Source organism: Marmota monax, unplaced genomic scaffold (genome assembly GCF_021218885.2).
Source record: "Marmota monax isolate L192 unplaced genomic scaffold, Marmota_monax_Labrador192_F-V1.1 WCK01_AAM20220418_F8-fsc00264, whole genome shotgun sequence".
NCBI lineage: Eukaryota > Metazoa > Chordata > Mammalia > Rodentia > Sciuridae > Marmota > Marmota monax.
The window spans coordinates 1,538,339-1,552,478 of NW_026693143.1; the positions used below are offsets into that span (position 1 = coordinate 1,538,339).

Genomic DNA, 14,140 nt, shown 5'->3' on the forward strand with positions numbered 1-14,140 from the left:
AGAGCCAGAGATGCATATAGGAAAACATAATATCAAAAGGAATTGCTAAGCACTTTGATACTGATAGAAGTATACACAAGATGGTTCCGCTGGTGCAGGGAACAGGGCAGAATTATGACTATTAACACCTCAAAACTGTATGGTGCTTCATAATTTACAAAATTGCACCCACTTACATAATCTATTTGTAATTACAAACACCTAGGTCAAATATTACAATCTCATTTTTAGAAATTAAACGTTTCTGAGAGATCAAACAGACTTTCAAAATTAAAAATAACCTCAATATTACTGTTCCCCACCAGTGGCCAGACCCTTTGGGCAACTCAGAGCACACCTTTCCTCAGGCCAAACCCAGTGCCACCTGGGAAGTCCCAAGTTTTCAGGTGATTCCACCAAGTGTGTCTTTCCCCTTCCCGTCTGTCTCACGTTCTCCCACCCTACCCCTTTAGACCAGCTGGGGGGGTTCACTCTATCACACGCCCAGCGGGCGACCTGTCAGTCTGGTTTATACATGGTCTCAGTGTTTGTTCTTTAGTTCACAGCCTCGTCACCTAGTACTTCGGTTTCAGATTCGCCAAAGCAGAGAAATCAAGTGCAAGTACCACCGAAAAGACTCAACATGTAAGATTTGCAGCTTAACGGAAGCACCCGGTGCTTGGCTTGCTGGAAAATGTAGTACCTGGCGATGCTCTTCTCACCGCTTCTGCGCTGCGGCCGGAAGACTACAATTCCCAGCATGCCCGGGGAAAGGAAGGCTGACCCGGATCAGTGCTCCACGTGACCGTCCACTATGGCTTCCCTGTGTCGGCGCCAGCAGTCTGGTGGTTCTGTGTGATTTGTTAGCTCTCTGCGGCATGGTAATCTCCCCACGACTTCGACATGCAAAAAATAAAATCTCTTATGACCCGACAGGTAAGTCCTGGTGGCTGAAACAAAGGCCTCCTTTTTCTCGGCTGGGAGAAGAGGCGAGATGTTCTGTCCCTGGGCGGCGGCGGGTGGAGACCTATGTTGGAGGTGTTGGCAGGTGTCAGGAGGACTTGGAAGCTGGGACGCACCCTGTAAAACTCACCTGAGCTGCCTACATCGGATTCCTGCTGAAGTAGATAAGGCCCTCATAGAAACATTTCTGTAGACAGGGTTAGTGAGGGAATCAGGCTGGCTTTGTTTCTCCTCTTCGCCTTTTTGCCATCTTTCCAGAACAGCACTAGTTGTGTTTCAGGGACCCTTGGCATCCTGGCTGGCTGGCTGCGAGCAGGAGATTTGGGAAGACAGGTAGGGTCTGTGTAATGGAGATGACTTGAAGAGTGAAACAGAACCCAACAAACAAATGACTTGAAGACAGAATTGGTAGAATTGTGTTCTGGGCCAAATTCTCAAACCTTGTAGCTAAGTTTTTTGCATATGAAAATAATTCTTTGTTCATCCTTTCTCACGATTCTATTATGAGTATCATCAGTAAGCTAAAACTTGTGAATCCTGTTTATTTTAAAAAAAATATATTTTTGTCATGGCTAGATGAGGCTTTTTTTTTTTTTTTGCCAAAATGATAATTCATGAGTAAGAGTTTTGGCTATTTTGTAACCTATCTCGTTTATGTTAAGGCTTCCTAATAAGGTTTCAACTTCCTTCAAGCACGAATTGGTATGCATTTCTATTATGTACTTACTGACCTGACTTACTTTATTTCAACTCCAGTATTTCAAAAGAATTGGCAGTTCTTCACTATTTTAACATGAAATAAACAATTTATATTAGTTTTAAATCAACATGCGAAGTTGGGAGAATGTGGAGGAAAATCCTTTAGTGAAATATTCATTTGTGCCTTCTTTCTTGTAGTGGTAGGGATTGAAGGCAGGACCTCATGCATACTAAGCAAAGGCTCTACCACTGAGCTACATCCCCAGCCCTTGTGATTTTTTTTTCTTGATTAAAAGAGAACATAAATTTCAAATTCTTATTTATTTGGGAATTTAAATTTTAGAGATATCTGAACAGGTTACAAATTATTTTTGATGGACAGTGAAAATGATCCTTGGAATATTATTTTGCTTTTGTGAAATCACATTGTTGAAGTCATGAAAATAAAATAAAAATTCTGTGAACAATAAAAAGATTTGCAAAGGGGTTAGTAGCATTTTAGCATTCTTTACATTTGTTGTCTACTGGTGCTTAGTTAGCTTCCTACTACTTTTTACTTAATAATGAGTTTGGATCCTGTTTCATCCTGTGATAACTTTGTGACCTTGGGCAAGTTACCTGATGTTTCTAAGCACCTGTTTTCACATCTTTAAAATAGGAACAATAATGTGTTCCTCTAGGGGTTAGCCTGGTGGTGATGTTCATATTATGTAAATGAAGTGAAAGGAATAAATAAAGGTAGTAATAGTGCAGTTTCTAGGCATATCAAAGAAAAAAAATGCTTGACCATACAGACCCTTGCATTGGGTACATAGTGGGAAAGCAGTAAAACTGGAAGCAGACTGTTACAGTAATTCAAGCAGTAGAGAAGTTCAGCAAATGTTTTGTTATCTGTCGTTTGACTTTTAAAACACTGCACTTTTGTATGTCCTACCACTAATAAACTGCCTTTGGACTGCTGAATTTAGACTTCTGTTCATGAGTTAAGTTTGGTGCTCTCATGATTGTTGCTTCCCATACAGTTCAGGGTAGCAGTGTTGCCACAGTTATAAAACAGTTTTGGGTGGCTTGTTGTTTTTGGATCTTTCTTTGTGAAAAATAGTAGGAAAGGAAAAAATAAAAATTCTAGATACCAGTGACATTAAGTTTCTATTTCCTGAACGTAATGGAATTGTACTAAAAATGGTAATTCCTCAGCCTCAGGCAGTTGCTTATTGAATTTGAGCAGCTTTTATCTATCTAATTGGAATGGAAGAAAAATCTGAAGAACATACATGAAAAGCTGGAATTATACTGTGTAAAAAGTGAAGTAAAATTGGAGTTTTACACAGCTTTTAAAAGTCATTCGAATTATATGTGTTTATGTCTTGACTTCCACACAGTTGTTTATTATGTTTATTATGTTAACATATATGTTGAGTTAATGTGCAAAGTCTTGAAATTAAGGTCTATGAAATTTATAATATGTTGGCATTTCAGCTGTCCCAAGATCTTTGTTTTTAAAGAGTGGGAAGGAGGGAGGGCTTTGTTAGCTCTCTTTGTTTAAATTAGATCTGTTCCATCATTCTCTGTTATGCTGGCCTCTGTTCTTTCAGTTCGTTCAACAAATTGAATTGAGCACTATGTGCCTGGCACTATTCTAAGTTTGGGGGATGAAGCCGTGAGCAAAATAGACAAGTGCTAAAGCAGACATGATGATAAATGCTATAGAGGAAAAGAGGATAGGGAGTCCTGGGAGTAAATTTGGGATTGGCAATTTGGGATTATTTGTAATTTTAGAGTGTCATGGATTGCATCAGAGAGATGGCATCCTGGCTCTCTGGCTGTGAGCAGGAGGTTTGGGAAGACAGGTAGGGTCTGTGTAAATGGAGATGACTTGAAGACTGAAATAGAACCATAAAAATGACCTGAAGGAGGTAAGGAAATGAATCATGTGGATATCAATGGGAGGATAAGCAATTGCAGAGGTTCTGAGGCAGGGACATGTTTGAGGAATTTGAAGGGACCCTCATAGCTGAAGTGGAGTGAGTGAGGAGAAAATAGTAGGAGTTGAGGTCAGGGAGCTAAGGGCAGGAAGCAAACTTACATAGAACCTTATACGGCATAGGAAGGCCATTGCATTTATTTTGAGTGAATTGGCAAGCAGAAGAGTGATGGAATATGATGCTAACTCTTCAGAAAGACCATTGTGACCTTTGTTTTAAGAATAGATTGAAGAAGCAGGCCAGGGGGGAGTGGGAAGTGGAAACAGAAGACTAGTAAGAAGGCTATTGCAGTAATCCAAGTAAGAAGTGTGTGGGTTTATTTGGTGTCCTAGTGGTAGATGTGTTAAGAGGTTGGATTGTGATTATATGATAAATGTCTAGTTAACAGAATTTCTTGATGAACTGGACTTGGGCTTAAGGGAAAGAGGATGATTCCAGATGGTTTGGCTCCAGAAATTGGGAGAATGGATTTGCCACTTTACTGAGGTGGATAAAACTGAGGGAAGAATACTTTGCATGGAAATGGCTTTTAAACTTTTTAATTTGAAAGCCTAAAATGGTAAGATAAATGAGTCTGAATTTATGGGGAAAAATTCCAGGTATAGATAAAACCTCAGGAGTTACAAGCCTATTGATGGCAAAAACCTGGTTAAGATCACCAGTGGAGTGAATGTGGATATATGAAGAGTCCAAGGTTGGAGCTTTTGAGAATTCAGTGTCAAAAGGAGAAGGGTGAATTCTGCACAGTAGAACGTGAGAGAACAGCCAAGAGATTAGAATTCTTAAGCATCCCAGTGGTCTCTAGCATATAGCAGATGCCCAATAAGTATTTGTAGAATGAATGCTGGATAAAGACAACAAACAGGAAGAGTGGATCCTAGAAGCCATGTAAAGAATTTTAAAGAGGGAGTGAACAGCTGTGTTAAATGCTGCAGATTGACCAACTAAGGTAAGGGTGAGAGGGAGCTTTTGGTCTGGGCAGCAAGGAGATCATGGGTGACATGACAGTGGCACTTTTCATGAAGTGGTAAGGAAGAAAGCCTGATTGGGGTGCTTTTTTTGATATGATAGAACATTAATTGCTGGTCTCACAAATAGATAGTGATTCACATAGATATAACTGAAGTAGTCTAAAGTGTTAATCTGATTTGGGCAAATAATTAAAATATAGAGACAGGTGTTAATGATACTAGATTTTGTATTAATGTAAACATACAAAATTATCAAAAAGAATGAAGAAAATCACATAAAGGATAATGATCATAATGAAATTTCAGTTTATAAAGGCAGACTACTAGGTATAACCATGACTGTGCTTTATTTTATTTTATTTTCTTAGTTGTCAATGGACCTTTGTTTATTTAATTAATTTATTTATATGTGGTGCTGAGAATTGAACCCAGTGCCTCACACATGGCAGGCAAGCGCTCTACCACTGAGCTGTAACCCCAGCCCATGACTGTTCTTTAAAAAGCACAAATAGAACATAAAAATGATTCCATATCTGTTAGTAGGAACTTATAAAACTGATAGTCAAAATTCAGAAGTACATTTGAGTTTTAGATGTGCTTTGAAACATATAATTCCTCTTCATTTCTGTTTTGATCAAGAAAAATAATTATGTGTGCATAATAATGTTAAGAATATAGTTAATACTTAAAGAATGCTTGTGAGGTACCACATAGCATTTTTAGCTCCTTACATATGTTGCTCTGACTACTTTTAATAAACTATGAGCTGTAACTATAATTAGGAGATAATGCATAGGTAGGATTGTTAAAGGAGAGTTTTGTTAAAGACCTGAGTGCGAGAGTGAGGGTACAAACCCAGATAGTCTGCTCTGAAGCCCCTTCCTGGTGTCATTCTACTCTACTGAGCAGCATGGAGATCATTGGTGACATGATAATAGTATTTTCATGAAGTGGTGGGGAGGAAAGCCTGATTTGGGTGGGTTCAAGAGAATCAGGGCCAGAGAAATTGGGGACTGAGTATAAACACTATTCATTTCTGTTGAAAAGAAAAAGAAACAAATCATCAGAGTTGCCACAGAGTTTCCCATTTGTTACTCTTATTTTGTAATTTGGCAGAAGGTTGCCATGAATTAGTATCGAATGGTTGTGGGTGGTGTCTAATCTTTTTCTGGATACTGGGAAATATCACATTTACATTTCAGACATCAGTTTCTTTACTGAGCAGTGCTAGGGAAAGAGAAAATTGGACACGATATATTCCTCCAAGGATTTCTGTTAGATTAGTTAAACAGATCTCTGCTTTTAAAAATGTTTGTTTAAAAGATATAGCAGTTATACTTTAAGATATTTTAGGGGTGGTCATGGCTTTGAATAAAATTATGAAGTTCTAATTTCCTGAGTGTGTTGATGCATATACATGGTTGTATATATAGTGTTATGTGAACTGCACATAAAAGTGTGCAAAATACTTACCTTGTCATGTATTCTTTGCCACTTTGATGGTATGCCCTCAAGATAGCCATTGGTGAGAAATAGAGACAAAGAAAAACACACAGCCTAGGAACACACTAACAACAATTTTATCCCGCTGCACATTTTCATGTTAGATCTGCAATAGGCCTTTCTTTTTCCAGTAAGCATTCCTGGTAACATAATTCTGCAGTCTGTTGTGTGTTCCCATGGGAACAGTGTGGTATTTGGTTGAACACTGGAGCCTGACCAACAACTTCTACCCAGTAATTGACTCATTGGTGTTTATTCTGTTCCTAGAATTTTACTAGCCACCAGGCTATACATGCAAGTAACACTTGGTCTCTCCCTTTCTTTGTTACTTAAGGTCTGGGAGAAAGAGATACATTTGAAATTTAAAACTTTGACTTAGCTGTTGTCCTGGAAAATATTTAGCTATAATTCAGAAATGTCAGTGATCATATGAGTCACATGAGGTGTTAGTTAAAATGCGTATTTCAGGTTCTAATCCAGAAATGCCTGGGTGAGGGGCTGCAGCTATAGCTCAATGGTAATGCCCTCGTCTGGCATGTGTGAGGCACTGGGTTCAGTCCTCAGCACCACATTAAAATAAATAAATAAAATAAAGGTATTGTATCCAACTACAACTAAAAAAAAAAAACCCCAAAACAAAAAACAGTTCCCTGGGTGGTGTTCGTAGAGGTGGTCCTTGGTCTATACTGAGAAATACCATGTTTGAAGCATAGGGGTTCATGAAGACTTCATAGAGGTGATAATTCTGAAGGTGGTATATTATTTTCTTATTTTTATGTGTTTGTGTGCCTGTGTGTGGGTGGTGGGGCAGGGGATGGGGTGGGTAGAGCACCACACAGAGGAAGAAAAGGGTATGGTTGGGTGGGGGATAGGTTAGGTATTCTGGGAGTAATGGAAGAATTGAAGGTGAGACAGCACTTAGTCTTAAGAAAAATCATGTATTTGATTGGTGCTGGTTTACAGTGCAGAAGATAAAACACACCTCTATGTCTTCAAGAGAAACAAGTTCTATTTTAAGTTTCAAATAATCAACATATACTGTATATTTTGGTTACTGAGAACCAAAGGCCAAGATAGGGCGCCTAAAGGACAATTTGACTTATGAAAATTTTTCCTCAAATTAATGTACTAGTTAATTTTGCCTAAGACCAATATTACTATTTTGAGTAGCTTATTTTTAAAAAATATTTTTAGTTGTAGTTGGACACAACACCTTTATTTTTATTTATTTATTTTTATGTGGTGCTGAGGATCAAACCCAGCGTGCCTCGCATGTGCTGGGCGAGCACTCTACCGCTGAAACACAACCCCAGCCCCAGCCCCTTGAGTAGCTTATTTTTTTTTAAAAAGGTTTTTAAAGAAAATTTAAATTGCTGAGTTCTTTCTGTCTTGATAATTTCCCTTAATACATATAAGGGTTTCAGAATCCTTCAGTTGCCGTTCTTATAGGAAGTACAGGGTACCAAAGAACTAAAAAAGAGGTAGAAAGCAATATGACCTGGAATTTAAATCATAATTTTGGCAGCATGAATTAGATACATTAGTGGGAAATAATCAAGCAAGATGATGAGATTACTTATGTATGAATTAAGTAATTAGCATTATTAAAATGTTTGAATAGCTCAGTTGGTTAGTATATTGCATCTGTGAATAATAATAATATTGCTTGAACCTTTTTTTCCAGGTGAATTTGCTTATGATTAATAGATAAGTACTTTTATAGAACACTTTTTAAATGGATTTCCTTTCTTTTGGTTGTTTTAAAACCCTGGTGAAGGTAGACTTCCATTCTTTGCAAAGGTGCTGTATAATACTTCATTATTTGAAGACACTAAAAGTACATCCTTACCTGATTTCATAATAATACTGCAGGTGTTAAGTGATGATTATTTTTAAAATATATGTTCTCTGTATTTTGAAGCAGGAAAATTTTCATTTTTACTAAGCATATTCTGTCCTTTCACAGTTCTTCAGCACAATTAAAATTCTCTTTGTCTTCTTATTTTTTTAAGGGTCTGAAAAGCCCTCCTGAGAGCCTCAGTGATCTCGGTGCTATTGAGAGTCTCCGGGTCCCTGGAAAGGTATTGATCTACATGTGTGAGCGTGACTTTTCACTTTCTTAAGAAAATATTATTGCCTCTGGATAATAATTGGTTCACAGAAGCTTTTCTTTCCCATAGGCTAATGATTGTTATGATAAACTGGGTAAATTTTAAGTGTACTTTAGGTGTAGGGCTTGTTTGTGCTTTCATTACTCATTGGGATGCTTATGATTCATTTTAGTACAGTAAGGGAACTGCAGACTCGTTAAATTAATAAACTAATAAAATTAAAGTCTGTTATATGTGGTTCCTAGCCTGGAAGTGTGTGTGTGTGTGTGTGTGTGTGTGTCCACACACACGTTTTATGTATACAGCCAATAATTTTATATATATAAATAAGTAATATTATATAAATCATAAATTTTTTGGTAGATCGTTTTGGACTTAATTTATGTGGTTATATATAATCCATAAGTACGTATGTGTATATTTAACTTATTAATGAATCTGTTGTAATTTGAAGAAATAAGGTAAAATAATTTACTACTTTTTATAACTGTAACATTATGAGCCAAAAATTATAGCTAATTGTGTTTTGTTTTGGGCATAGATTTTTGAATAAGCACCTAAGGCATAAGTTACACTGAACTTCATGTATCTCAGATTTTAATCCTTTGGTATTCATGTGAATTTCTCAAGTTTACAAGTTTAATATATGTCATTTATAAGCTAGGTGGCTTCCAGCTTCTCCTGGGAGAATTATTAACCATTGTTAAGTCCCTGCTGTTTCTCTGGAATGTGACCTTGCAAACAGCAGCTCCACTACAGATAAAAGCTAACACTTCTCAATGTCTGCTCTTAGGATTTTAATTTGAGGACCATATTTGAAAGTCATTTGTTTTCTATGTCCAGCATTTTAATTCATAGGGATGCTTCTCTTACTAAGTAATCAAAAACTTCTTCTTATACCTCAATGTCAGCTACTTAGCAGGATGATTTCCTTTCTCTTTGAGACTCTTTTCCTGCTAGAGTGAATTTTTCGTTTACTGCTTAGCTTTTATGTTAGGGCAGACCCCAAAGGGCAGATTCAAACACATTGTCTAAATACAATGAAATTCCAGCCAGTTCTTTAACATGAAATGGGCCAGACAAAACTTACAGAGTCATGTTCGAATACTGTAATTTTATAAAATGTATTAAAGATTATTGACTGTGGTACAATTGGGAAGTGAGTGATAACCATATGTCCTAATTGACAGATAGTTCTCTTTATTTTTATTTTACTTAAAAAGATTATTGGCTGGGCACTGTGTGCATGCCTGTAAATCTGAGTGATTCGAAAGGCTGAGGAAGGAGAATTACAGGTAGTGAACCTCATTAAAAAATACATGAATGTATTAATAAAAACTTTTTGTTATCTTTAAACCATGGATTTTGATGTTTTTCCAGTAATGGTGGGCAGTGGATTTATGATTATCTCTTTACCTAGTCTTATGGACTCTCCACCCAAGCCCCATCAGTACTTTTGAGATAACTGGCTCTGGGTAGAGTGGCCAGTCTGGTATCACAAGACCAGCAAATGAAAATGATTCAGGTGACAATTAAGCCTGGGGCATTGGTCCTTTCTGGCACGTACTGAGAACCTAAGTTACTTAGATTGTAAAATAGTTGTAATAGTGAAATTATATTAATAACTACACTATAAATATATGCTCATTATAAATAAAATAATAAATAATATAAGCCTTTATTCTAAAAAAGCCTTAAAAGCTCCTGGTGCCCATCTGTTCTTTTTGGGCTCTCTTGCAACATCACCAGTGCTGGAGGGGAAGCAGAGCTGCTGCCGTCTCTGACTGGTTTTCAGAACTAAAGAGTTGCTCAGTTTAGAATGCAGTAAAGCTCAGTCAGTGGACTGAATAGGATATGGTGGTATTGGTAGTCAGTATTGAAATTGACAGTTAAGACTCGTTTTCAGAAACACACAGTGTAGTCTAGTATAACTTTAATGCTTAGTATATTTTTCACAGGTTGGATGTGACTTCATATTTAAATCATATAAACATTTTAAATGATTTATTTTGTATAGTTGCTTTGAAATTAATGTGCATCTAGTTCTTGGTGACCTGAGATTTGATGTGTTCAAAAATGATCTTTATTGAATTTTTTTCAAATTATTAAAAGCATTTCAACAAAATGGAAAACATTCATTTGAAGTGGTGATTTTATTTTAAAGTAGCTTTTCCTTTAAAAGTTCCATATAATGCAAACAGAAAACATGGTAAACAGAAAAAGGAACCAAAAAACCAAAATCACAGAAATCATCTATGTTGTTCATTGCCCTCTGATATTCTCCCTATGCATTTTCAACAGATTTTTTGAGCATCTACTATATGCTAGACACACTGTAGGGACTGTCAGTACAGCTGTAGAAAGACAGCATCTTTTCCAAAAGCCAAAACTTTCCTCCTCTGAGGGAGTTTATTTACATCAGTTAGGAGTAAGGCAGATAGCAAACAAGATAATTGTAAATTATGACAGATTCTAGAAAGGAAATAGGGAGATGATATAACCCCTCTTTTTTCCCTGCAAATATGGTATCATACTCTAAAAATTATTTTGAAGCCTGTGTTTTAAACTGGTAATATATATTACATAGAAAATGTTCATAGTATATTACTAGGTATAGAATGCAAGCTGCCCATACTTTGGCAAATATTTTTTTGGATTTAACAATTTATACTATTTAAGTGGTTAATTTAAATGCTTGTATGGAGAAAAAAAATGTATATATACATATATATTTGTTCCAATTAGGTACACATGACAGTGGAGTGTATTTTGACATATTACATGGAGTATACATGGAGTATAACTTGGGATCCCGTTCTTATGTTTGTACATGGTGTGGAGTTTCACTGGTGTTGTATTCATTAATAAAGGAAAGTTATGTTTGATTCATTCTGCTCTTTCCTATTCTGATCACCGCTTTCTTCCCTTTATTCCCATTTGTCTAATCCAGTGAACTTCTATTCTTCTCTCCCCTTTCCCCTTGTTGTGTGTTTGCATCCTCATATCAGAGAGAATTAATTAATTAATAGTAGTATTAATTAGCCTCATATCAGTAGTATTCCATTGTGTGTATGTACTGCATTTTCTTTATCCATTTGTCTGTTGGAGGGCACCTAGGTTGGTTCCATTGCTTAACTATTGTGAATTGAACTGTTATAAACATTGATGTGGCTGCATCACTGTAGTATGTTGATTTTGAGTCCTTTGGGTACCAAGGAGTGGGATAACTGAGTCAAATTGTGGTTCAGTCCAATTTTCTGAGGAATCATGGAGAAACTTTTAAATGTTAACTTCATTTAGTAGCACCGCATCACACAGGTAGAAGATAAAAAAAAAAATAAGGTATCCCTGCTCTTCAGAATGGGCCCATTTCTATTTCTTTTCTAAGTTATTACAAAAGTTTTCAAGGAAGAAATAGATTAGCTTAAGTTGTGTTACATTGAGAGATCCTAGTGAAAAGGATAAGTAGGGGAGAGATATTAGGATGAATTGAGTGAAATGGCTGTTGATTTAGATTACAAATGTTGAATCTTGGCAAATTTCATGTGGTTCAACTTAATAGAAAAAGGAATGTAGTGAAGGGGAACTGAAGAAGTGCATTTGGGTATCTGATAAGCTAGAAGGTACTGTTTATTTTATTCTATTTCAAGAACTTATAAATACAAAGAGGGAAGAAATCTTAAAAGTCGTCTAGTACAATTTCTAGATTTTATAGACAAGATGATATTGTTCTTCATTATAAGAGGAGATGTAAGTCAAATGGTAATCCATATACTGGCATTTTGGGATTTTGGTGAATAAAATAATATAGAAAAGTGAAAACATGATAACAAGAATGGACAAATGGGAAATATAAGATCGATTCAAGCAAATTTCAATTTTGAGGACAGTTTTTGTGGGAAAAAGGAAAATGATCTAAAATTCTGTTCTTGGGAAATGGGGTTCTGTTACATTTCAAATTCGTGGGATTTTTATACAGAGGTAAGGATATTAGAATTAGAGCATTTGCTGACTACACTTGTTATCCATTTAAAAGTGAAAGGATTTTCACTTAATTGATTACAAGAATTATGAAGAATTAAGACCAATATTTATTTTTTTATAATTATAGTAGCCATAAACTTATTAGTTATAGAATTTATTAGAACTGTTTGGGAGTTGAATCCTGATTTAAAATATCAGTATTAAGAACCTTGAATCTGCATCCAGATTTTCCATAGTGCCTCCAAAATGGTCATGTATTATAACCTGAAAAGAATGTTGATATCAATATTGTTTTATGAATTTTTATCAAAATATTATCTCCAGAGCTATTATTTTTTATTTTTTAATATAATAAATTTAGTAAGATATTTGTTAAAAATATAACAAAGTCCTGAACTTGGGTTGGTATTTTTAACTATAGAATAAAAGAAATAAGTACATGACAAGGTATTAAATATGAAATTTATACTAATTTTGTGATTTTAATTTCTATCAACTCAATAAATTTCTGTGAATAAAATCATGTTTATTTGTAATCTATTATTCCTGATCTATTGTTTTGTGTGGGAAGTGATTAAAATACATTATTTTTTATTATGTAAGTGTGTTGTAAACCTGGATTAAAATAATGCCATACAATAACCTTTTATAAAAATTTTCCATAAATTATTGTGCTGAAACCTCTTTTCAAATTGTAACCTCATCAGTATTCCACTAGATGGCACTGAAAGCCTGGAGGAAAACCGAGTAGGCTTCAGAAGCTATGTTTTATTTAAAACACACACATACAAACTGATGAACCGGCTATTTTGATGGATTATTATTGTTGTTCTAGGAGGATTTTAAGAAAATGCGCCATTTCCCCATGTAATCAGACATCTGGCAATTCATTATAAACTTATGTGGTACATGGTTTTAGGGTATCTGTTATCTTAAAGTAGGTTTTGGATCCTTTTTCATTTTGGAAGTAGATAAAATCTGTTTCACTAAAATAGATTTATGACTTTAATAATACTGATCGAATATTGAAAACAATATTTTGCTCTTCCATTTAGCTCTATATGGATTTTGGTGGCTATTTTTTTTTTTTTTTTTTTGCTTTCAATTACAGCTTTAATGTGATGTGACCTTTATAATATTAAGGTTTCTGTTTAGAATTTATTATAACAGAATAGCTTTTTATCTTGCCTGGTGAAAAGATGCCAGCAGTTAAAAAAATAAACCCAGCTTTACAAGAACATTTCTTGCTATCCTCCACTCTTACCCTTCAAAACACACACACACACACACACACACACACACATTCTGCCATCCAGATAAGTATAATCAAGTATATAATGTGAACTGTGCTCTAATAAAGCAAGTAGAGAAAGGGGAGTTGGGGTTTCAGTATTCTGCAGAAATTTGAAACCTATGGAGATTTTACATTTGTCTTTTTGTTCAAATAAAAACTTACTGCTGAAAATTGAGATTTTTAGCTGTTCTGTGGATTTAAAAATTCGGTTAGATTATTTTTCAAAATTAAAGAGACTATCGAGTTTAATAATGATGAGCAGAACTGTTATTCTGTCATGACTAACTTTTTGTACTTATAAAAGTGAATAGAATTGAAACTCCTGAACTTGAGTTAGTATTTTCAATTAGTATGCTCATTTTAGATAAGTTGAAAGTAGTGGTTAAATACAAAATTTATAGCTGCTAGTTTCCTTCGTAAACTTGGGTCTATTTCCTTAAGAGATGGACTCTTATGTTCATCTTTTCTTGTGTAGTTCTCTAGAAACCATAAATAAACTGGGACTGTTTTCTAACACCTTACAGTTGAAGGCTCAGATTGTTTTATGTACTTGAATCCCCAGTTCTCATAATACCTTTTGTTTTTATGTGGAGAGGAAAAGAAATCAGAGATGTTGACTTAAATTTCTGTGATGACTATTTTTCTTCACTT

At 35.3% G+C, this 14,140-nt stretch overlaps 1 protein-coding gene across 2 annotated transcripts in view; it reads left to right on the forward strand.

The window, feature by feature from the left end:
* The first annotated feature begins 761 nt into the window (after positions 1-761).
* Positions 762-14,140, forward strand: part of Vps50 (VPS50 subunit of EARP/GARPII complex) — a 116,354-nt gene continuing 102,975 nt past the window's right edge. For both annotated transcript variants that reach the window (XM_046455189.2, XM_046455191.2), the window contains exons 1-2: positions 762-915; positions 8,113-8,181. In XM_046455189.2, coding sequence (XP_046311145.1) covers positions 883-915; positions 8,113-8,181 — 102 coding nt within the window. In that variant the 5' untranslated portion in view covers positions 762-882. The remainder of the gene's footprint in view (positions 916-8,112; positions 8,182-14,140) is intronic.